Here is a 26138-nt window from a genome sequence, read left to right as displayed (position 1 = left end):
AAATATGAGGTGTTGTCCTTACTGTTGGTGTGGAAAAACCCAACAGTACAAACAATGACTTCGCTGACTTCAAGTGAACTCCCCAACCCCTCATTATCAACCCCTCCCCAATGTCCCCTCACATCAAATTTTCTTTCTCCAGCTTTATATTTCACTCCTTCCCCAATCTGACACCATTTTGTCTCCTTTTCACTTCTGGCCTTTGTCACCACCTCCACCCATCTGTCGATCACCCCCTCAAACCCCCAACTTCATGTGTAGCCACCCATCACTTGCCAGGCCTTGCCCCACCCTTACCTCTCATTTTCATCTCCCACCCCCACTCCATCAGTCTGAAGAAGGGAACTTTAAACCTACTTTGCTAATCAAATGATTAAAAAAATGTGAAATCAAATATCCGTTGATTTCAATGAGGATGTTTGTTTTCTTAACAGAAAGAAAATTACTGCTGATGCTTAAATTCTGTAACAAAATAAGAAAATGCTTAAAACACACAGTTCCTGTGATAAATCCATGAATCCATTGACGCTTTGAAGTGGTTCAAATGTTTAAGTGAAATAAATGGTATACAAAAAATACACAATTTCAATTAGCTAAAATGAATGAAGGAAAATTTAAGAACTAATAGACTATTTGACCCGCTCAGTCGCGGAAGCTCAGAGGGGATAGAGCCTTTTCTGTTGCTGCTCCGGCACTCTGGAACACCTTGCCGCTGCACATCAGACAGGCCCCCTCACTGTCCATCTTCAAATCCTCCCTAAAAACACATTTTTATTCTTTGGCTTTCGACACTGGCTGAGGCATTGCTCCTGTTTTTAGTGCTTTTAATGTCTTTTAATTTTTAGTGTGTTTTTTATAGTCCTTCGTTTTACGGTTTTTAATGGTTTTTAATTGTTTGTAATAGCTTTTTGTTCATGAGTTCTCATGTACAGCACTTTGTGGCAACTGCAGTTGTTTAAAGTGCTTTATAAATAAAGTTATTATTATTATTATTATTATTAGCCAGCATCTTTTTTTTTAATGTATTTATTTATTTATTAGAAGCAAATGTACAAGAGTAGAACAAACGGCATATAAAATAATACAGTTAATGTACAGCTTCAATTTTAACTTTTTAGCTTTAAAATAAAGGAAAAGAAAAGATAAAGAACAAGAGAGAGAAAAAGTGAGCTAGGCCGCATCTTTGATAAAGTAAACTGAATTAGCAATTCAGGTCACTGGCTTTTCATTAGAACTCATGGATTAAATTTTACTGGAAATTTAAGTTCTCCGCGTCATTCTGTAACACTTCCAGGTTTTTCATAACCTTACAGTTGTTATTGTGTCACGGAGTTCGTTTAAGCAATATTTTCTAAGAATTCTGGTTCTTGTTTGCCTGTAATCAGGCTTTAAAAAAAGGCGTCTCTTTCAAATGGTAAAAAGCTAGCTGAGAATATTATACAGTCTACAAAGAGACTCCTGTCGTGGTTCTGGAGGAGATCTGTCTGAGCGCAGCATAATACATCTGCTGTGTGAAATTGTTTGACAGGGTATGTCTGCACAATATTGAATGAAGTTACAGTTACAGAAGGATTAGTGCTTTAAGAAAACATTATTTTAAAAATAATTAAACCAATGAGACCACGATAAACAACTGGTTTCCAGCATGAAGGACATTAATGTAACCTTTGATAGACACAAAATGCTGGAGTAACTCAGCGGGACAAGCAGCATCTCTGGAGAGAAGGAATGGGTGACGTTTCTGGTCGAGACTCTTCTTCAAACTGAGAGTCAGGGGAGAGGGAGCTGCCTGTCCCGCTGAGTTACTCCAGCATTTTGTGTCTATCTTTGGTGTAAACCAGCATCTGTAGTTCCTTCCCCTCACATTATTGTGACCTTTAATGGTTCAATGGCAGAATGGCACGGTACACTTGCACAAACTCTACACCACACAGGATAGAAGGAATAGGTAACGTTTCGGTTCAAGACCCTTCTTCAAACTGAAGAATCTCGACCGGAAACATCAAGTCTGAAGAAGGGTCTCGACCCGAAACGTCACCCATTCCTTCTCTCCAGAGATGCTGCCTGTCTTGTTGAGTTACTCCAGCATTTTGCATTTATCTTCGGTGTAAACCAGCATCTTCAGTTCCTTCCTACACTAAACCACATTGTTTTTGCTCGAATCCACACTTCACTAACAGAACCTGGATATGCGCGGGCACCATGGAGAGGCCACTGAGAGAAAGATAATATTGGGGGAACGATCACAGGTTCATCGGGGTTTTGCCTGGGAAAAAAGCTGACAAAATTCCTGAGGGCAGGTCAGCTGCTGCCAGACTTTGGCTGCTACAGAAATAAACAGAAACATTTTTGAAATAAGACATTCATTTAGTGATAAATAATAACTCGTAAACTCCACATTTTGGTGCGCTCGATCCTTGATTTACTCTCCAACCTTGAATGGAATTCCACTGCTGAAAATGAGTAATAATGCAGTCGAATATTCCAACATTAGTGTAAACTCTACCACCGCTGGACCACTTGTAAGGAAATACTTCCTGACCCAGGGAAACTAGTTGATGAAAGCAACATGCATGCCTTTAAGGGATTGGTCTCCCTAAAACCCAACTGCTGTGAACTAGTTAAATTCAATCTTTTTGAACTAAACTGAATGGTGTAAGGGCAGCACAGTGGTACAGCGGTAGAGTTGCTGCCTTATGCCCCTGTCCCACTTAGGAAACCTGAACGGAAACCTCCGGAGACATTACGCCCCACCCAAGGTTTCCGTGCGGTTCCCGGAGGTTGCAGGTGGTTGCCGGAGGTTGCAGGTAGTGGAAGCAGGTAGGAAGACTGACAAAAAACCTCCGGGAACCGCACGGAAACCTTGGGTGCGGCGCAAAGTCTCCAGAGGTTTCCGTTCAGGTTTCCTAAGTGGGACGGGCATTACAGCGCAGAGACCCGGGTTCAATTCTGACTACGGGTGCTGTCTGTATGGAGTTTGTACGTTCTCCCCATGACTACGTGAGTTTTCTCCGGGTGGTCTGGTTTCCTCCCACTCTCCAAAGACGTTCATGTTTGTAGGTTAATTAGCTTTCTTTTGTAAAAATTGTAAATTGTCTCTAGTGTGTACAAGGTGATTGGTGGTCGGCAAAGACTCAGTTGGCTGATGGGCCTGTTTCCGTGCTGTATCTTAAAACTAAACTAAACTAAAAGGAGAAAATACAAGCAATACTCAGCAGGTCAGACAGCACCTTTAGAGAGAAAAATGGTATTGAACTTTCAGGTCAACGGTCTTTCTTTGGTACCTTTTTTTGATGCGAAAATGTCAAATTCAACTCTAAAATTGTGCATCACCAGACGTTGTTGGAACCACGTCATTACTCAGAAGTATTGGTCAGGTCAATTGGTAAAGCCATACAGAACTGAGACGAGGAAACACTTTTTCACACAGAGAGTTGCGAGTCTGTGGAATTCTCTGCCTCAGAGGGCGGTGGAGGCAGGTTCTCTGGATATTTTCAAGGGAGAGCTAGATAGGCCTCTTAAAGATAGCGGAGTCAGGAGATATGGGGAGAAGGCAGGAACGGGGTACTGATTGGGGATGATCAGCCATGATCACATTGAATGGCGGTGCTGGCTCGAAGGGCCGAATGGCCTATTCATGAACCTATTGTCTATTGTCTATTGTCTAATACAGGTAGTGTTGCTATAACACAATGGTTGGTTCTTAAGAAACCTCGCACTATAGAAAATCTCATTATAAAAAAGATTTGTAATAATTAATTTCTGCCAATATATGGTTACGGAGTTTCTAATCTGTTCACACTTTCATATTGTGAAAATAGATTAATTCAGCAAGCTTCAAAAATAAATTCATCATAAGATCTAATCGTGCTATAAGTGTGAAACATCTGATACATTCAGCCTTAATGTTCTCTGTGCATCTCTGCCCAAGAACCAAGTCCATTGCTAATGCAAGTTTGATCCTAAATTAAATACTTTAGAAAAGCATGGACTAAAGTTACACGATAATCATTATGTAATTATGCTTTGATAATGTAACTGTCTTTGATAATGTAACATTTAATAGTGTAACCGTCTTTCTAGTTTCACTTTATTACAAAATGAGTGATATGGGGGATAAATCCCTTTAGAAATTAGGTGTGGATGGGGGGGGTGAATATGTGGAGTTCATTGCCACAGACGGCAATGGAGACCAAGTCATTGGGTATTTTTAAAGCAGATATTGGCAGGTATTTGTTTGGGAAGATTGTCAAAGGTTATGTGGAGAAGGCAGGAGAATGGGGTTGAGAGGGAAAGATAAATCAGCCAAGATTGAATGGCGGAGTAGCCTCCATGGGCTGAATGACCTAATTCTGCTCCTATGATTTGTGAACTTATGAAATCGCCCACAAACTCAGCTCCATTATTGGTGACTAATGCAAGAGGGTAACCAACTTTCATAAGTGATGGGAGCAGAATTAGGCCATTTGGCCCATCAGGTCTACTCCACCATTCAATCATGGCTGATCTACCTCTCCCTCCTAACCCCATTCTCCCGCCTTCTCCACATAACCCCGTGATACCCGTACTAATCAAACTTTGTGCCCATTCTGCCCGTAGGTAGCCATCATTGTGACCGACGGCCGACCCCAGGACCGCGTGCGAGATCCTGCCACCCGTGCCAAACAGAAAGGCATTGAGATCTTTGCCATCGGTGTGGGCAGAGCAGAGCTGAACTCCCTCCGCGAGATCGCCAGCGAGCCTCTGGAAGACCACCTGGACTACGTAGAGAGCTACAGTGCCATCGAAAAACTTTCCAAAAAGTTTAAGGAAGCTTTCTGTGGTGAGTAAAACAGCAAAGAATATGGAAAGATACGGAAAGATGTTAGCAAAGTAGGACAGCAGATCAGAGCCTATGTCGCCCTCATGCTTGTAATGTTGCAAGACAGGGACATAATGGTCAGCAGGTGTTGGGGCAACACTTGTGCAATGCCAATGTTAAACTCCATACTTTACAGAAATGTTTTAAACAGTATATGTAAAATATATATGCATTATTGAAAGGAACTAGGTAGAATTTAGTAGTAGTAGGTCTGAAGAAGGTTCCCGGCCCGAAGCGTCACCCATCCATTTTCTCCAGAGATGCTGCCTGACCCGTTGAGTTACTCCAGCACTTTGTATCTATCTTAAGTGGAATTTATCCCATGAAGGAGGCATACACAAGACTACAGGCTATTTTGCAATTTGTCCTAACATACAGGTAACGTGGATTTAGACTCCAAGACCTATTATGCTGTACATTCAGATCAATAAATTAATTGTTTTGATTTTGTGGCCTTGAATTCCCTTCACCTTTATACTTTGACATATATAGCAAGAGACCGAACACCAACTATATGACTTAAAAAATCATGAAATTTAATGGAATATTACCCAAATAAATGCCAAAGTTTATTGGCCTTTTACATCCATTAAACACTGCAGCTGAATGTATCTCCTCACACAGTGAGTTATCCTTCAACTATGTTTGTATGCAGTTTGGGCGGCACAGTAGCGCAGCGGTAGAGTTGTTGCCTCACAGTGCCAGGGACCCCGGTTCGATTCTGATCTCGGGAGCTGTCTGTGCAGAGTTTGCATGGTCTCCCTGTGACTGTGTCGATTTCCTGGGGGTGCTCCGGTTTCCTGACACATCCCAAAGATGTGCAGGTTTGTATGTTAATTGGCCTCTGTAAACTGCCTCTCAAGTGTAGGGTGTGGAGGTGTAAGTAGGATAGCATAGAACCAGTGTACAGGCAATCGGTGATCGCTGGTCGACGTGGGCTCGATGGGCCAAAGAACCTGTTTCTACGATCGCCAAAACGTCACCTATTCCTTTTCTGCAGAGATGCTGCCTGTCCCGCTGAGTTACTCCAGCATTTTGTGTCTATCTTCGGTGTTAACCAGCATCCGCAGCTCCTTCCGGCACGCGGTGTCTGGATCTATTGGCAAATTATTTTTGAAATTCTCTTTGGCCAAATTTGCATTTGGAAATTGCTTATTTTCCCTGACGATATTTTAACTGGTTTGAACTCTGTGTTTCAGTGGTGGATCTGTGTGCAAGCGGCGATCATGACTGTGAGCAGGTGTGCGTGAGTGTTCCTGGCTCTTATAAGTGTGCCTGCAATGAAGGATTCACACTCAACCCAGATGGAAAAACTTGCGGGAGTGAGTCTTGATTACGTGTAGAATATTTTTGTTAAAACGTTGAACATCAGCTAGCCTATTCATCTGTTTACATCAGTTACATAAATGCACAAAACTATCCATTAGTCTGCATGACCTCATGAACAACACTAGCATACACAATCCAAGATGATTGCACAGGTTTGTAGTTCATGATGGAATAGCCCACAGTGCAAAAATGTGTCCAATTTTACCTGATTTAAGGTAAAGGTTGTTCTCCTTGCTGTGCTCAGTTTACATTACTTATACATTTTCCAAGACAATCATCCCTCTCCGAATTCACTTTTCCTCAAAAGTCTCCCTTGCCTCTGTCCAGGAGCCCCAGAGGGTGGTGAATCTGTGGAATTCATTTCCACAGACGGCTGCAGAGGACACGTCACTGGGTATTTTTAAAGAGGAGATTGATAAGGTTCCTGTTTAGTAAGGGTGTCAAAGATTATGGGGTGGAGGCAGCAGAATGGGGTTGAGATTGAAAAATAGATCATCTGCCATCGAATGTTGGAGCAGACCCGATGGACTGAATGGCTTAATTTTGCTCCCATGTCTCATGATCTTATGAGAAGAAACTGGTGGTGCACGGTTTCAAGCTTCTGTATTTCCTGTCTGATGGGAGCAGGGAGAAGAAGTAATGCCCGGGGTGAGAAAATCCTACGATTTGTGATGCTAAACTGGAAACACCAGATCTAGACAAGAGATGAACATAAACACACACAAGGCATTTCTTTCCTTTTGTAAACTGGGCATTGTAGATTGGGCTGCCATGACTGGCCACAGGACTCTTGTTAATTTTAAAATGTTATTATTGATTCTTGCCTCAAAGGGCCTGTCCCACTTGGTTGTCATTTGCACGTCATTTACGAGACATCATTTACGCGTCACGACACGCGTGTTGTGACGCTCACGTGATGCGCGCATGGTGTGCATTATACGTGCATGGTCCGTGGTGACGTAGGCAGGGACGCGCGGTTGTGCGCCGCGCCCCAGGATTTTGAGATGTACAAAATCTTTGCACGCCATCTGCGTGACGTGCAAATGGCGCCCAAGTGGGATAGGCCTTTACAAAGAAAAACTGGCTTTTTCAAGAGTGGATTATTCCGCTCAGCAGGAAGTTGTATCATTGCTGCGCCTGTTAGCCTCAGTCCTGAGAATGTGAATGACACAAGGTAAATGTAAACGCTGTATCTATTTATTTATTTATTTATTTGTTCTTGCTTTTTTTTTTTTCCCTCGCAGCTTGCAGTTCAGGAGCTGTTGATTTAAGTTTTGTTATCGATGGGTCAAAGAGTGTGAGACCTGAAAACTTTCAGTTGGTGAAAAAATTCATCAACCAGATTGTCGACTCCCTGGATATTGGTGACCAGCAGGCACGGGTGGCCCTTGTCCAGTACTCGAGCACGGTCAGGACAGAATTCCCCCTCAACAAGTTCAATACAAAGCAAAGCATCAAGGCTGCCGTCAAGAAAATGGAGTACATGGAGAGAGGAACGATGACAGGCCTGGCTCTGCAACACCTGTCCGAGAAGGTCTTTGTCCCGTCCCTAGGAGCAAGGGACAACATCCCAAAAGTCGGAATTGTCTTCACTGATGGTCGCTCACAAGATTACATTAATAGTTTTGCAGAAAAAATCAAAAATCAAGGTGATGTTGACAAAGTGCTCTTGTTTATAGACCCCATATGCTTGGCATGGAAGGGAATTGTACAACTAAGGGGCCAACTCCAGAACCAGGGGCCACAGTTTAAGAATAAGGAGTAAGCCATTTAGAACGGAGACGAGGAAACCCTGTTTCTCACAGAGAGTTGTGAGTCTGTGGAATTCTCTGCCTCAGAGGGCGGTGGAGGCGGGTTCTCTGGATGCTTTCAAGAGAGAGCTAGATAAGGCTCTTAAAAATAGCGGTCAGGGGATATGGGGAGAAGGCAGGAACGGGGTACTGATTGGGGATGATCAGCCATGATCACATTGAATGGCGGTGCTGGCTTGAAGGGCCGAATGGCCTACTCCTGCATCTATTGTCTATTGTCTATAAGGGCAATGAGCTGAGAAATTGGACTAATTGAATAGATTTGCCAAAGATCTGGCAGACATATTCCTTCTGTACGGTGAAATTGATACTAGAACATAGAACATAGAACAGTACAGGGCAGGAGCAGGCCCTTTGGCCCACAATGTCTGTGCTGGATATGATGTCTGGGCAGCACAGTGTCTTGGCAGGTAGAGTTGCTGCCTCAGAGCACCAGAGACGCAGGTTTGACCCTGACCTCGGGTGCTGTCTGTCTGTAGTTTGCACGTTCTCCTTGGGAACGCATGGCTTTCTTCCCGGTGCTCCATTTCTTCCCACATCCCCAAAACGCACAGGTTTGTAGGTTAATTGGCCTCTGTAAACTGCCCCTAGTGTGTAGAGTGTGGAAGGGAAGGCAAGGTAACAGAATTAGTGTGAGCAGATGATCGATATGGACTCGGTCGATATGGACTCGGTGGGCCAAAAGGCCTGTTTCCATGCTGTTTCTCTAAACTAAACCAACTCTTATCTGCCTGCACATAATCCATATCCCTCAATTCCCTATTCTGTAAGGAAACAGTGATAACCCTTCCCCCTTGTTTTATTAAAGTCCCTTCAGCTAATGTTCATTTACAATCAATATATTGAATGCTGGCCTACTCCTAACCTGCTGTAAATTTTCCAGTTGAGCTCAATGTCATAAAACATATGTAAGCAACATGATAAACACACTTTCTCTACCATGCCTACAATCAGCTTCTCCCTTCAGTCGGGTGACGTTAATAACTGCCCTGGGAAAAAAGCTCCTTAAAGTAACCTAATTCACACTGTGCAAATTTGCCTCATGATAAACTGCTCAAACATTTCAGTGCATAAATAACTTAACATAATTCTGCAGCTAATAAGTTGAGAGAGTTAACTGTGGGGCTGAAGCTTGTTTACTTACAGACGGTAAATGGCTGCAAAATGTTGTTTCAAACAAATAAAAATACACACAGGAATACACTTTTATGCTGCTGCTATGGTGCTCCTAAATCACTCAAGATGTAACACATCCGTGGTATTCCACATAATAACACATGCCTGCAGCATACATTGTTGAGAATGGAATCCTCACAGTTCAGTTCACTTGTACCGAGGTACAGTGAAAAGCTTTTGTTGCGTGCTATTGACAATAAACAATAGACAATAGGTGCAGGAGTAGGCCATTCGGCCCTTTGAGCCAGCACCGCCATTCACTGTGATCATGGCTGATCATCCACATTCAGTACCCCGTTCCTGCCTTCTCACCACATCCCCTAACCGCTATCTTTAATAGCTCTATCTAACTCTCTCTTGAAAGCATCCAGAGAATTGGCCTCCACTGCCTTCTGAGGCAGATAATTCCACAGATTCACAACTCTCTGGGTGAAAAGGTTTTTCCTCACCTCTGTTCTAAATGGTCTACCCCTTATTATTAAACCGTGGCCCCTGGTTCTGGACTCCCCCAACATCGGGAGCATGTTTCCTGCCTCTGACGTGTCCAATCCCTTAATAATCTTATACGTTTCAATAAGATGCCCTCTCATCCTTTTAAATTCCAGAGTATACAAGCCCAGCCGCTCCACTCTAGTCAGCAGAAAGACAATACATGATTACAATCAAGCAATTTACAGTGTACAGATACATGCTAAGGGAATAATATTTAGTGCAAGTTAAAGCCAGTAAAGTCAGATCAAGGATAGTCTTGATAGTCATTACACCAATGAGTAAATAGTAGTTCAGCACTGCTCCCTGGTTGTGGTAGGATGATTCAGTTGCCTGATAACAGTACACATAGACCTTTCATTCCCTCCCCAACTTCAGCAGAGCAATCCCAAAGCTTGTTTTCTATTTCCCACATTAGCTCAACTGTGGCATCTTGATTCTAATTAAGGATTGGACTGCAGCATGCGGTACAGACTTCTCAGCACCATTTAGTTATCGGATGACACCAGAGCATTAATGTTTCTCCTTGTTACACGACCGTCTAGAGTTCAGTATTTTAGTTATTGATGATAAGTGACAGAATGATGTCAAAATCTTACAACAATATGAACAGTATTGGAATGCTGATATTTTCCCCCGTAGGCTCTTAGCAGCGATCTCTTGGAAGGTTTTCAAAATGCAATCTGTGATTCATTCTTAACTGTTTTCAGGAATTAAGATGTTTGCGATAGGAGTTGGGAATGCACTTGAGGAAGAGTTACGGATAATTGCTTCAGATCCAGTGAAGGATCATTATCATTACACCGCAGACTTCAAAACAATGAACCAAATCGCAGACAAATTACAAGTCAAAATATGTGGTAAGGTCTTTTTTTTCCTCATTTTTCAAAATGTGGTCTCTTGTTTCTGTTGGTGTAAATCTAGAGGGTTTTTAAAAAACTTTTCAGACTGGGAAGCATTGCAAATGTGAAATGCTCTCATCATTCTGCATAGTATTAGATTTCTAAGAGTGTTTTATAGTCATATACGTCCTGAAACAGAACAATAAAATTCTTACAAGCAGCAGCAGCACAACAGATAATATTCAGTGAAACTTAACCCTGAGATTGAAGGGAAAACCGAAATATCGCAAACAAATAATTTTTTGATTAATTTCAAAAAGGAATGGAATTTTGTAATGTTTATCTGAGACATCGAATATTCACATATGTAAAAACGTTTGAATTGGAAAGACTGTAGTTGGGTAGTTACGACTTTGCCTGCTATTTAGGATTTTGTCTTTTAAATGAAATGCGAATCAAACTCCTCCGTCGCTCCTTTTTAATGGACATAAAATAAAACATCACTATTTCAGTGAAGAGTGTGGTAGTTCTTCCCAGTTTCCTGATCAATATTTATCCCTTATTGAACAGTAGTGAGCATTATGCCATCATTAAGGTGGCACAACAGTAGGGTTGCTGCCTTGCACCACTTACAGCATAGAAGACCTAGGTTCGATCCCAACTACGGGTGCTGTCTGTACGGAGTTTTACGTTCTCCCCATGACCCCATGGGTTTTCTCCAAGATCTTCGGTTTCCTCTCACGCTCCAAAGCTGTACAAAGATTTGTAGGTTAATTGGTTTGGTATGAATCTAAAATTGTCCCTAATGTGTAGAATAGTGTTAGTCTGCGGGGATAGCTGGTGAGTACAGACACAGAGGGTCGCAGGGCCTGTTTCCATGCTGTTTCTCTAAACTGAACCAGATCACTCTGCTGTTTGTGGGACACTACTTAGAAGAAAGTCCTCTGAGGATGTGAAAGGGACAATAGAAAAATGCAGGTGTTTCTGTTATATCCATTAACCCAAATCCTAACTTCAAACTAAAGTATGAACTACAGTACTCAAAGGAATATAATACTGTCATTGCAAAAAAAATCACATTGGTTTGAAGAAGCATATCTACAACAGATGCTTAGCTTATGTTGTGTCTGTATAATGAGGGGCATCAATCTTCTGATACAGAAATAATCCATTGTGATCAATGAAATGTGTTGCAAAATCAACTATAATCACCTCTGAAGCTATTCTTTTTTACTCATCTTGTTACGAATGTAATCTGCATTTTCAAGATTCTTCATCTAATTTTCAGTAATGACCTGGTAATCGCAGTTCCTTCTGGGGGAATAAGTGGTGCTTTAGTTAAAATACAAATAACTATACTATTCAGCTAAACTGTTAAAAATGAATCCCATTACAAACCTAAAGGATGGTAGACCTGTTGGGGATTTGTGTATATTTTTCCACCAGAAGTAAATTTAAAATTATAAAATAATTATTTGTATACTATACATAATTACATAAATATTCTGGCAGAATAAACACACGTCCTCACAGAGTATTCACATGTATTGAATTTCAGGCACGTGAAATTATTTTATCCATTCCTTTCCTACAGGTGCATAATATAAATATTGATATGGACCAGGGATTAAGTGTGTTATTTAGCAAAATGGTGATTCCACCCCTCCTCCTCCTCCCCCTCCCCCCCCCCCTCCCCCCTCCCCCTCTCCCACCAAAGCTTTGAAGTTACCTCAAGAAATTGAGCATACCTCTTAAGAATGAGACCAGGGATTGATCCTGACTACAGGTGCTGTCTGTACGGAGTTTGGACATTCTCCCCTATTGTATAGCACAGCTCTTAGAGTACGGAGGTCGCTGGTTGGTATGGACCCGGAGGGCCAAAGGGCCTGTTTTCCCGCTGTATCTCTAAACTAAACTAAACTAAAACCTCAAAATTCCAAAATTTGAAATTAACAAAAACAATTGTTAAAACATTCTATAGGATTTCGGATTCTCCTTCAAAGTATCAATCTTATTTCACACACTGTGAAATGTTTATAAATTAATTTATAAGAAACATTCAATTTAATTTGCAACTTGCCCATATCAATGCCAACTTCTTCTTCTTGCGTATGGTGTGCACAGCCTAAAGCTGTAGGACAACTTGTTCTATTTGATAGTAAGATTAAACGAGAACTTACCAGTTTGAAGTTTGATCTTTATTTTATGAGGAGGAACGTTGAGGGAATACGTGAAGAACCCCGCCTACGGCGCATGCGTGTCATTCTTCAAAGCAGCGGTGTGAGGTCACAGATAGAAAATAATGACCTAAGATAGTAAGATTATTAAAGAGATACCAGTTTAAGATATGACCATATAAGGGTGGGAGCGGAGGGCACGTATTCCCTCAACGTTCCTCCTCATAAAATAAAGATCAAACTTCAAACTGGTAAGTTCTCGTTTAATCTTACTATTTTACTTCGGAGTCACGTGAGTGACTTCGTGAAGACTTCAAAGCTCTGTGACCTCATGCCGTGGAACGAGTCCAATCTTCACAACTGCCTTGGTAGTTTGGGAGAAATTGTTACTGGTATTTAAAAAAAAAAAAACACAATGATACCAACATTTTTAAGCAAAAATTGTAAATAATATTTATTAAATCAATTTATAAACCTTATAAGCTTCAGGTGTAAATTAAATAGAACTCAAAATTTTGCCCGAAAACGTTTCTTCTTTTCTAACTGGTTTGTTGTAATATGTGCGAAACGTTTTCTCTGATGACCATCCTGCAGTTCTGAGGATATTGTCCATCGGTACCTCCAGGCGATTAGCTGCTGATGTAGATGCAGCCCTGGTGGAGTGAGATTTGAATACATTAGTGTCCACTCCTGCCTGAACTAAGCAATATCTCAGCCACCGTGAAATGGTCTGAGTCGAGACTTTATGGTATGGCTTCTTATGGCTAATTAAAAGAGCCTTTTCATTGCCTCTGATAGCCTTCGTTCTGTCCATATATAACATGATGTGTTTTACTACACAGAGACGTTCATCCTGTGGATAGGCTATGAACTCTATCACCTGACCCGCTGATCCTGGTCTATTTTGCTTAATAAGGCCCTGGATCACGAAAATCAGCCTTCCTGTCGCCTCCGTCAAGTTATCCAATCTTAACTTCTGTAATGACTGGACCCTTTGCGCTGTGACCAGCGCCATAAGCATAACCATTTTCATAGTTAGATAGTTTAGCGGTAATGCCGTAGCCGGTGACCAATTCCGTAACATTTTTAGGACTACGCTCACATCCCAGATTTGGCTATATCTAGCCCTTGGTGGGTTAGTGTTAAAGATGCCTCGTAGCAGTTTTATTACTAGAGGATGTGAGCCGACACCCTGTCTTTCTGTGCCTTCCCATAAATAACTGGACAAGGCACTCCTAGCACTATTGACCGTGCTGTAACTGAGTCCTTCAAAGTGCAGGCTTGTGAGGAATTCTAGGACAGCTGGAATATCCACCTTTCTGTGGTCTAGATTGTTGTCCAGGCAGTATTTAGTCCATTTCTTGACATGACATAAATATTGTTTTTGAGTGGAAAGTCTCTGTGCTGCTGTGATCATGTCCACAGTTCTATCAGATAAACCCATATGCCGAAATGGTTCCTTCAGAGTCTACAAACCAATAAATTTAGATAATTATGGCAAGGATGGCTGTCCCCAGTCACCGGATGCACCAGCAACTGAGGACTATGTTTTAAAGTAATATATGGTGTAAGCACCAAATCCTGCAGCACCGAGAACCATGGTTGGGTAGGCCAATCAGGTACTATGAGAATCCCAGATGCCGAGTCTAGCTGAATTTTCCGTAGTACCCGATTGATGAGGCAGAAAGGAGGAAATGCATAAATGAACCATTTCCCCCAGTGCAAAGAGAATGCATCTGTAGCTTCTGCCTCAGGATCTGGTTCCCATGATATATACCTAGGTAACTGATGATTTAACCTGGATGCAAAAAGATCAATATCCGGCCTTCCGTACTTTGCTGTGATATCAGCAAATATCTTTCTGTCTAACATCCATTCCGTATTTTCATTAAATTTTCGTGACCTGGCGTCTGCCACTGAATTAAGTATCCCTGGTAGATACGTAGCCGATAACCAAATATTCCTTTGGATACACCATTCCCAAATATGGTTTGCCAATTCATCACAGGATATTGATATATTTCCACCCATATGATTTATATATGCCACCACCGTGGTATTGTCTATCTGCAATCTAACATGCTGGTTAATCATTCCCGAGCAATAAGATTTTAAACCATAAAAAGCACTCAACATTTCTAAGTAATTTATACCCTTTGTGGTAAGTAGGTTAGTTTCCTGTATATTCCATCTCCCTCCAGAGCTCGAGATGGTATCCGTTGCTCCCCAACCCAGTGCACTGGCATCTGTTTGTAATACCACAGATGGGTTTGGAATAACTATTGGGTTGGAGCTATATATAACATTTTGTTCCCACCATTGTAGTTCTTTTATAGCTCTAATTGTTAGCTCCATAGGCCTATCAAAATGGCCTCTATTAATTTTTAGTGCTCTAATTTTTTCTCTCTGTAAATTTTGGTAATGCAATCGTCCAAATTGAATGGCAGGAAACGTGGCTATAATTTTCCCAATAATCCTGGCTACCCGTCTAATGGATGGTTTAACGGTATTAATAAGCTCTGTGCAATCCTTTTGGAACTCAGTGGCTTTCCCTATAGGTAAAGTCACTAACATATCAAGTGTGTTAATAGTGAACCCCAAGTAATCAATATTAGTTGCAGGTGTTAATCTTGACTTAATTGGATGGATAATGAATCCCAGCTGTTCCATCAATTTTCTTGTGGCAACCACTGCTCTACTAGCCAATTCATAAGTTTTCCCCACAATCAAGATATCATCCAAATATGCCATCACTCTATAGTTTTGTTGTCTAAGAAATGCCAAAGCTGGTTTAAGAATTTTTGTGAATAATCTAGGGGCTGACGTTAGCCCGTTTGGTAGCGCCTTGTATTGCCAAAGCTGACCCATCCAATTAAATTTCAAAAACCGTCTGTGTTCTTCTCTGATGGGTACCGTATAGTAAGCATCTTGCAGATCAATACTTGCCATAAAGTAGCCTGCCGACACTAGCTCTGTAGCAGTACTAAAAGTATCCATTTTAAAATGAGCATATTGTACAAACTTATTAAGTGTTGATAAATCAATAATTATCCGGCAACCCCCATCTTTCTTATGTCTAATGAATATATTTGAGACAAATTCCTGTTGTTCATGTTTGGTTTTTTCAATTACTCCTTTCGTGAACAACCTTTGTATTTCAATTTTTGCTTTAGCTCTGTCTAATTTGGTAAGCATATAAGTTCTGTCCGGTGTATGTTGTACTGGAGGTTCTTGTATGTGTATAAACTCTATAAGATATCCCTTAATACTGCTAAGGATATACCTATCCACAGTTAACTTACACCATGCTTCCAAATGAAATTGCAACCTCCCTCCAAGTTCTGTGCTCCTTATTAATTTTTGAGGCACAGACCCACCTACCTCCATGGTTATCGGTGGTGTTACTTTCTTGGTCTTAACCGAGGTTGCGGAGGGCCTTGAGGTTGAAAGTGGGGTAAATGTTGAAGTGGAGGCTTCCGCATTTTCCATTGTGGGCGTCCCGGGCCAACCCCTAAAAAAGGACGCTGTTGCTGGTTTCCTCTGGCCTCTCTCCAATTTTTCGTACTATACATACTAGTACTTGCTTTTTTAGTCGTCCCATAAGGATGATACCGTTTTCCGACATATCCTTTGGTCGCTTTTATTAGGCCCAACGTTTTGGCCTCTTCCTCCAAATCTTTGACCTGTTTTGATAGGTCACCCCCAAACAACAAATTTTGAGGTTTTATGGCTTTCTGTTTGCACAGGATTGCAAATTTTGGGTCTAACGTTGGCTGAATAGCCCCTTTCCTGATGTTGTTCAGTTCAAATTGAACATTGCAAAACAGTGCTAAAGCGTCTTTCATGTCATTGGACATATCCACATTTTCCAGCCTACGGGCCAAAGCTGTTATACCCGCCGAGAGTCCTTTACTAGCATTCTGTATTTTTATATCCAGACTCCGAATATCCTGCCCCACGTGTCTCCAAATGCTTCGGTTCACCTTGGGTACATTCAGAGCCGCACAATTTCGCGGAGGTAAATGTCTTGCCCATACCTCAGCTAAGGTATCAGTTTTGAGGTGATGGGTCGTCATATAATCAATGCTGGCCGCCATCCTGGCCTCTAGGTCTTTTCCAGTTTCTTCTTGCTGGAAATATGTGTGCACCATGTCCAGCAACTGTGTTCCCTCATCCTCCATATGGGAACGTGGCTCTGACTCTTGTTCAGAGTCCGAGTCAGGCAGCCCTTGAACACCCTCTTCAGATGAGGATGATATGTCCAGCAGCCTTTTCTGGCCATGCTCTGAGGGACTTACACCTGTATGTGTGCGGCTTTTATCCATTTTCTGGAGCCTGACACTATGGAGATGTTCCTCCCACAACCGCTCCAGCCGACTTTCGTGCTCTCCCGCACTAGTCGCTCGCGGGTGTTTCTTTTTAGCCCACCGCTCCTGCCGACTTTCGTGCCCTCGGGCACTAGTCGCACGCGGTTTAAATCGCAACTCGTCGCCATGCCTACCGGCTCTGGTTGCTCCCGGCCGCTGCAAACGCCGTTTTTCGCCGTCCCGGTACTCCTCCAAACAGATAGATGACGGCCCCACATGCTGCAGCCACTCGTACTGTTTTCCGAGCTCTGCAGATGCGATCGCTGCCGGCTGCTCTATGCCCGGCAGCTGGTCATCATCACTGCTATACAAGTAAGTATTTACCGGCGATTTTTCGGGCTCACTTTCCCAGCGGTTCGTTTTGCGTTTCGCCTTCCCGCCCGGTCTAGAATTAGTTTTTCCCGGCGCGGGGTTTGAATCTGGCACAGCTGGCTCAACGCAAACTGCCTGTGCCGTCGGCTGCTGCTGCGGGTCCCCGGCACCTTTACCGCCGACATCCTGCAGCTTCTTCACAGCCTTTCTGCGTCCTCTATCCATTCCTAAAAAACGGTGAAAATGCAGAATCACTTACCTGCCGTCGACCGGCTTTTTAACTCTCCCGTTCAAGGGGACGTCCTCCCCAGGTCCGACACGTTCAATGCGTGTATGCGATATGACACGCATGCGCCGTAGGCGGGGTTCTTCACGAAGTCACTCACGTGACTCCGAAGTAAAATCTTATTTGATTGTGCACGCCGGGTTGATTGCATTCGTCGAAACAGGGTGGACCACGTGAAGGTTGCAATCTCCCACCCCGTTAATGCCATGAGTGTTACCAGATGCCAGTTACCAGGGAATACCTGGCATTGTTGCCAGCTGATAATCATTGCCAGGGTGCTAGTAATCAATGCCACAGTGATGCTGGATCTATGATGGATCGTCAACAAAGTCACTGAACCACTGACCCAGCCTGTCACAAATAACATATCTAAAGATGTAAAGTAAATCAGTGGAAGGAATGAATGAGAAATGCATTATGCAAATTTACGTCTAAGTATCTTGAAAGCACAAAAAAACCTGCAGATTCTGAAAATCTGCAATAAATACAAAAACACAGGAGATACTCATTTGGTCAGGCAGCATCTGTGAAGAATATAAAACAGTTAATGGCAATGATCTTGCAACAGAATAGTTTCTGATAAGCGGTTACTGACCTAAAACATTACCTTTGTGTCTCTCTCCACAGGAGCTGCCTGATCCGCTGAGTATTTTTAGATTTAAGTAATGTTCACTCAACAAATGCCCACTCTGTAGACAAAGAACGTCGTTTCCAGCATTTGCAACAGTTTACTTACCAATAAATATCTACACTGCAACCTGCAACCTTGGTTCACGGAGAAATTGAAGAATATTGGTATTGTCCCCTCACCTGTCTTGTTTTTGCTTTCAGCTTCACCTAAAGACCCATGTGCCTGCGAGTCACTAGTGGCGTTCCAAACAAAGGTCGAGAAAATTATTAAAACACTGACGTCCAAACATATCCTTTTATTCTCATGTGCAGTTTATCATAAATATATACTCATATAAAATTATCTCAAATTTAGTTTAACCTTAATGTTGAAAAATTGTGTGCAATGTATGCAGGGTTCATTTTGGGACTTTTATTGCAATTTGCCTCTTACTGTTTATGATCACCCTACATTTGATAACAATGAATGATCAACGAAAGCCATGAATGATACAACATTGGGATATGGTAGGGTGGTGGGTAAGTTACTGGAACAGTAGCCGATCATCTGAACCATTGGTCCAGAGACCTGGGTTCAAAGCCCTTGAGGGGAGGTGAGCAATCTAAAATAATCTAATAAAGTAATTAGGTAAAATAAAGTAATTGAATAAATCGCAATTTAAGGAACCACAGTTACAAGCTGGTAGAGCTGCTGCCTCACAGCACCAGAGCCCCAGGTTTGAATCTGACCTCGGGCGCTGTCTGTGAGGAGTTTTCACGTTCACCCTGTGACTGTGTGGGTTTCTTCTGAGTGCTCCAGTTTCCACCCACATCCCAAAGATGTGTGGATTTGTAGGTAAATTGGCCCTAAGTAGATGCACTGAGTAGACGTAAAAGTGGGATGGCATAGAACTAGTGTGAACAGGTGATTGATGGGCCAAAGAGCCTATTTCCAAGCTGTGCTTGCAAAATAACTAAACTATTATCTGTACAAGGATCGTTGTAGGATTATCCAGTGATATATTCTGGGATATGGACCCTGGAGGTGAGTTCCTGGCCAGGATGTGGTGATAAGGTCAGGAAACCGGCAAGAGTAGGTTTTTGGCACAGACCTCAGAGTTTAACAGCAAGGCCACTTTAGATGGAGCTACTGGCCACAAGGCATCCATGAGTGGTCTTCAGGCCCTTCTGGTGGGAAGCTTCCTTAATAACTGAAGCCATTGAGAGAGTTTACATTGGATATCAAGAGACCATTGTCTTAACATTAGAGTCCATTAACATTATATCAAATAGCAAGTTCATATAATCAAAGATCCAAGCCTGATTGCATCCGCAGGTATTACAAATGTCTCTTCTGTATAAAACCTGTGGAGGCCTAAAACAAAGGAGCCAAAATGAGGATGTTATGTAATAATAATAATAATGGATGGGATTTATATAGCGCCTTTCTAATACTCAAGGCGCTTTACATCGCATTATTCATTCACTCCTCAGTCACACTCGGTGGTGGTAAGCTACTTCTGTAGCCACAGCTGCCCTGGGGCAGACTGACGGAAGCGTGGCTGCCAATCTGCGCCTACGGCCCCTCCGACCACCACCAATCACTCACACACATTCACACACAGGCAAAGGTGGGTGAAGTGTCTTGCCCAAGGACACAACGACAGTATGCACTCCAAGCGGGATTCGAACTGGCTACCTTCCGGTTGCCAGCCGAACACTTAGCCCATTGTGCCCTCTGTCGTCCCTGAAGAAGTTGGGACTTTAAAAAAGTTAAATATATTTTAATGTGACACACTTATATTAACTTTTTTTGCTTTGGTGTTGAGAATAAACGCAACTCACCCCCAACTTAACTACATTCCCCACCTGAGGATCTCTAATGTTCCAGTATATGTATTAGAGTCATAGAATCACTAAAGTAGAGGAAACCTTTGCTGGGTTCTTGTTGGCCTCAATCTCTTTACTCATAGCCCGATAACTTTATTCCTTGAGTACTTTTTAAAACTCCTTTAGAAGTTGCGTTTGAACTTCTTTCCGCTGTCCTTTCATTCCCAAATGTCCTTCAGCAAGGAATTCTGCCTGAGATATATGTTACTCTGTGTGACTTTAACCACCCTATGAAATGGCCCAGAAACCCCCGCTTAGTACATAGGCAAACCGGGATGGGGGAATGAATGTCGGCCCAGTCAGTGATTCCCACAGGTCATGAAAGAATAAAACAAATATTCCAGATCACATCATCGTGCTGAGTGGAAAAGCTTTTTTTTCTCATGCTGATCATCTTAAATCTGTTTCCTCGCGTTCTTAACTTTTCCATGAACATTGAATTCTCCAATTTTTAGTAACTTCTACTTACAATCCCCCTCCCCTCCCTCCTTCCTTGCTATTTTACCAGTTCCACAGTTCTCCATATTGTATCCCTCTCGAGATCACATCTTCCCGAGCCAACAATGGTCCTACCTGGCACCCCCCTGCCTGAGGTCATTTGTGGCTGGCCCGGATTAGTCAGGTCTATTCTCACCCCCAACTCTTCCCTTCATCTTCACCCCCCTCCCCACCCACCTCCTTCCTTCAGTCTGAAGGGGGGTCCCGACCCAAAACATCACCCATCCTTTTTCTCCAGAGATGCTGCCTGACCCGCTGAGTTACTCCAGCACTTTGTATCTTATCTTAAACAAAATCACTTCAGATTCCCTTGTTCTGATGAGAGCAAGTCCAATTTCTCCAATCCATCAATAAATAATGTTCCTTATCTCTTTAACCAACAGAATAAAACTGTGTGTGAAGCTGATGCCTTTACATGTCCACGAGCAGCCAATACCACATAGCATGTTCTGATATAGAACGGTTTAAGAAATAGATATTGTTCTGTAGTTTAAAAAAATGTCAGCAGTTCTTGGTTCTTGGTTTCTTGGTCCTCCAAAATATTCCAAATGGAATTTAAACTGGAGGTGGTGAAGGGAGGGCTTAAGCCAGAAAGGGTTATTGGGAAGAAAGAGCTACTTTAAATTTAGTTGCGTCTGGTTGGGTAACTATAGTTGGGTGGAGATTATTCCATGCATTAATTGTGCGGGGGAAGAACAAATTGCTGTATACATCTGTCTTTGTAGCTGGGATCACAAATTGGATCGAATGCCCTCGCCTGCTCCTAATTGGTTTGGGTTTGGTGTAAGTCTTGTAGTCTATGTCGAGCTGACCATTTAACATTTTGTAAAAACAGGTCAAACGGTGAGCTTCATGTCTGTCTTGGAGAGGGTTCCACCCCAGAGAATTCAGAAGTTTGGTGACACTCGCTTCTCTCTTGTAGTTTGGGCAGTACCGATATAAAGAGAAACATAATTAATGTTTCAGGGTGAAGATCCTTAGTCAGAGCTGGGAACGAGGAATTATAAACATAGTTTAATTAATATAGTATAATTCCCTCATGTATTGTTTTCCCCTGTGTAGGAAGGAACTGCAGATGTTGGTTTAAACCAAAGATAGACACAAAATGCTGGAGTAACTCAGCGGGACAGGCAGCATCTCTGGAGAGAAAGAATGGGTGAAATTTCGGATCTGAAGTAAGGGTCTCGTCCCGAAATGTTTCGCCCATTCCTTCTCTCCAGAGATGCTGTCTATCCCGCTGAGTTACTCCAGCATTTTGTGTCCATCTATTGTTTTCCACTGACTGGTTGGAACGCAACAAAAGCTTTTCACTGTACCTCGGGACACATGGCAATAAACTAAACCAGAGAAGGTGGAAGGGAGAGGGAAAGAATGGCTAAGGACAACGGGAATATCTTTGATTGTGTGCGAACAGGCCAAATGGGTTAAAGGTGCACTGAGTGTGGTTACATGTCTCTGTCTGTGTCTGCTAATAGCAGGGCAGCAACATATTTTCATCAGGTCAGGCTGTACCAATGAAGAGAGGAAAGCTGAGCCAAAAATTACAGATGACTTTAAAAAAGTTTTTATTTCGGATTTCCAGCCTCCTTAATTTCTTCTTCATTTACAATTGCTCTTCTGCATAACAATTTGAATCGATATTATTACTTACAATCAAATCAAACCCTAAAGTATGTTGCAATATTAAGATGCACCATCGAGCTGATGGGACTGAAGGGGTTTCTCTGGTATGGGCTGAAGAGCTGGTAAAGTTGGGGGGGGTGCAGTGCAACTACTGACTTGAAAGTTGACTTTCTTTTAAATATGCTTAAAGATTTTCAATTTAGTCATTTAATTTGAGATTGATCCCTGGGATGGCGGGACTGTCATATGAGGAAAGATTGAAAAGACTAGGCTTGTATTCACTGGAGTTTAGAAACATATAAAGTTATAAAAGGACTGGACAAGCTAGATGCAGGAGAAATGTTCCCAATGTTGGGCGAGACCAGAACCAGGGGCCACAGTCTTAGAATAAAGGGGAAGCCATTTAACACTGAGGTGAGAAAAAACGTTTTCACCCAGAGAGTTGTGAATTTGTGGAATTCCCTGCCACAGAGGGCAGTGGAGGCCAAATCACTGGATGGATTTAAGAGAGAGTTAGATAGAGCTCTAGGGGCTAGTGGAATCAAGGGATATGGGGAGAAGGCAGGCACAGGTTATTGATTGGGGAGGTTCAGCCATGATCACAATGAATGGCGGCGCTGGCTTGAAGGGCCAAAAGGCCTCCTCCTGCACCTATTTTCTATGTTTCTATGTTTCTAATTCATTTAAAACTTGAAGCCACTTCTGAATCTAGCACTGTGGTTGAATGCTTTGACTTTCATGCGATATGGTCCTTAACAATTTTTATACTAGGTACCTTTGCAAAAAAACTGGCAGCTCTTGAGAACAGACTTCTTGTCTAAAAGATTCAACTGCACTTTTCCTGACAACTGTTAACATCATCAAATGTACTGAAAACATGCTTATGTAATATACAAGAGTATCTGAATTACTAAAAAAAATGCTTTAATTTTAAAATGTCTAGTCTAGTTACCTTCTCCTTATAAAGGAACCTTATAACAGTAAGTGCAGCCATTTTCATTTGGACAAAGCACTGAAATATGCCAGAAACATTGATATTCTTGGCAATATTTTTTGTATATTAAAAAAAGGAAGACACCAAATACGAAACTTAATCATAATTTCATTTGTATTTATATTGTAATTTACTTGTTTGATACTAACATTGGCGTATAATACAAGCTTTTATATTTTGTCCTCTAGTAAAAAAAAATTATGAATCATAATACATTTTATCATGTGCTTCTACGAACTCGGTAACCTCATCCTTTATAATAAAGAGCATATATTCTGAAAATTGACCGGCTAAGTACTACATTGAGTCACACAACACGGAAACAAGGTTCTTGAACCCAACTCGTTCATGCTGACCAAGTTTTATAACTGAGCTGGTTCTATTTGCCTGTGGCAATGAAATACAGAAGTAAACTATAATAATAATAATAATAATAATAATAATATCTTTTATTGTCATTGCACATAGGTGCAACGAGATTTGGTATGCAGCTTCCATCCGATGTCATAACTTAAACAACTAATAAAATTTAGATTTAGATACCCCGAGAAACATGATTTATAAAAAGAACAGTAAAACAGTCTAAAGTGCAAATATGTCTGTGCCGGGTCGATGTGCGACGTGACCATCCAAGGGAGACAGTTCATGGGGGTGGGGGGCACTCGGCAGGGCCGGTTCAGAGCAGCTATAATTGTTCAGTTGTAATAGTAAGGGACATTACAAATATGTAATATCTCTGACATCTTTGGGCAAAATCAAGAAACAGAAATGGTTAAAATTTGTGCATGGCCAAGAGCATAGTTTCTCCTGCCTATTGCACGCCCATCCTGATCACAGGGTCTATTAGTTTTAATAGATCTGAATGTCAGAGCAGATTGCAACAGATGGATAATAAATAATATATACATTCTTCTTGGTGCTCGTGACCAAAGACATAATTCTAGCTCAAAATATCTTGTGTGTCTTTTTTAAATTCAGATATTTATATATGTATATTTTAAAAGAAAAGATATTATGGATTCTTAAGAGTTTTGTTTGGATGTTCTGTTTTGTCACTTTGGTAAAACCGTATTGTGTCAGGAAATAACAGGAAAATAAAAGTGGCCCAAAAACATTCAAACTTTTGCGCGATGGTCTCTTCATTTATCTCAATTATTTCAGTGAGATTGTTGGACTCTACGTCTCACTTGATTAAAATGTTCATCCTTCAGACTGAAAGCTTGACCTTAAGGCCTAAGGAAAGAAAATGAAGGGATAGGCAAGGCCCATAACAGAGACACAGAAAGGGGTGAGGGGCACCACAGTGGAGAAGTTAAAAACAGTTGCGCATATCCTAGGAAAAGGGAAAAGTCATGACTGCGGAAGAGAACGTCACTATCAGGTGGGTTGTTTAAAAGGTAAAGACCACCAAGAGTGTAGGGAAGAACAAGTCATAGGTGAGGGCGTAGGAGACGTAATGGATGGATATTGAAAATAGAAAGGCAGAACACAATAACGCTGAAGTCTAGATTTATCAATAACGCTAAAGTCTATTTTTCACACAGAGAGTGGTGAATCTCTGGAATTCTCTGCTACAGAAGGTAGTTGAGGCCAGTTCATTGGCTATATTTAAGAGGGAGTTAGATGTGGCCCTTGTGGCTAAAGGGACCAGGGGGTATGGAGAGAAGGCAGGTACAGGATTCTGAGTTGGATGATCAGCCATGATCATATTGAATGGCGGTGCAGGCTCGAAGGGCCGAATGGCCTACTCCTGCACCTATTTTCTATGTTTCTATATGGAGATTAAGGGAAAGGGCACTGCAGAGTGAAACAAAGGCAAGGCCCACCGCATGGTGGAGCAAAGAGAGAGAGAGAGACCAGAACTGAATGGTTCAGCTGAGTAATTATTAAATATTCCAAATCCCAACCTCCATTTGGAAGGTTCCCAGAACATAATTGTCAGAATAAAGCACAACATTGATGAACGACTCTCACCAACTGCTGCAGAAGTAGAAACCATTTGATTGGGATACATCACAGCACTGTTTGGGAACAGCTTCACCCAAGACTGCAAGAAATTGCAGAAAATTGTGGATGCAGCCCAAACCATCACACAAACCAACCTCCCTTTCATTGACTCCATCTACACTTCATGCTGCTTCAGCAAGGCCGCCAGCATAATCGAGGATGAACTTTGTAAACTTCATGACCATTGTAACTATCATAAACATTGTTAACGAGGAGAAGGTGACAACGAAGCATACAGAGATAAAATTTAATTAGGGGAACAGTCAGACTGTTCGTGGAACGAGAAAGGGGGAGGATAGACATAAAAAGCTGGAATAACTAAGCGGGACAGGCAGCATCTCTGGAGAGAAGGAATGGGTGACGTTTCGGGTTGTGGTCCTTCTTCAGGGATGGAGAGGAAAAGCAACGGTTACTTGAAGGTAGAGAAGTCATACCGCTGGGGTGTAACCTGCCCAAAGAAATATGAGCACCTCCTAGCTAGCAATGATCTATTTTACATTTTCCTTGATATGTCCCCTTTGATGTATCGTTTTCACACCTTACCCTTCCTTATCTCTGCATTTCCCTCTCCCTTGACTGTCAGTCTGAAAAAGGGTCTCGATCCAAAACATCACCCATTACTTCTCTCCAGAGATTCTGCCCGTCCCGCTGAGTTACTCCAGCACTTTGTGTGTATCCTTGGAGTAAACCAGCATCTGCAGTTCCTTCCTACCCACCCACCTGCATTTGGTCCATATCCCTCTAATCCTGTCCTATCCATGTTTATTATATGGATATAATGTTTATTATATGGATTATTTTCTCATTTACTACATTGTGTTCCCATTTACTACATGTTCTATTGTGCTGCTGCAATTAGAAATGTCA

At 42.0% G+C, this 26138-nt stretch overlaps 1 protein-coding gene across 1 annotated transcript in view; it reads left to right on the top strand.

The window, feature by feature from the left end:
• Positions 1-23475, top strand: part of matn1 (matrilin 1) — a 31096-nt gene extending 7621 nt beyond the window's left edge. The window contains exons 3-8 of the mRNA XM_033044971.1: positions 4600-4822; positions 6061-6183; positions 7435-7839; positions 10377-10526; positions 18482-18568; positions 23039-23475. Of these exons, the coding sequence (XP_032900862.1) occupies positions 4600-4822; positions 6061-6183; positions 7435-7839; positions 10377-10526; positions 18482-18568; positions 23039-23091 (1041 nt within the window). The 3' untranslated portion in view covers positions 23092-23475. The remainder of the gene's footprint in view (positions 1-4599; positions 4823-6060; positions 6184-7434; positions 7840-10376; positions 10527-18481; positions 18569-23038) is intronic.
• Positions 23476-26138: the final 2663 nt, after the last annotated feature.

This window comes from Amblyraja radiata, chromosome 27 (assembly GCF_010909765.2).
Source record: "Amblyraja radiata isolate CabotCenter1 chromosome 27, sAmbRad1.1.pri, whole genome shotgun sequence".
NCBI lineage: Eukaryota > Metazoa > Chordata > Chondrichthyes > Rajiformes > Rajidae > Amblyraja > Amblyraja radiata.
Note: the sequence above shows the minus strand (reverse complement) of the source record. Positions and strands in the feature narration are given on the sequence as shown.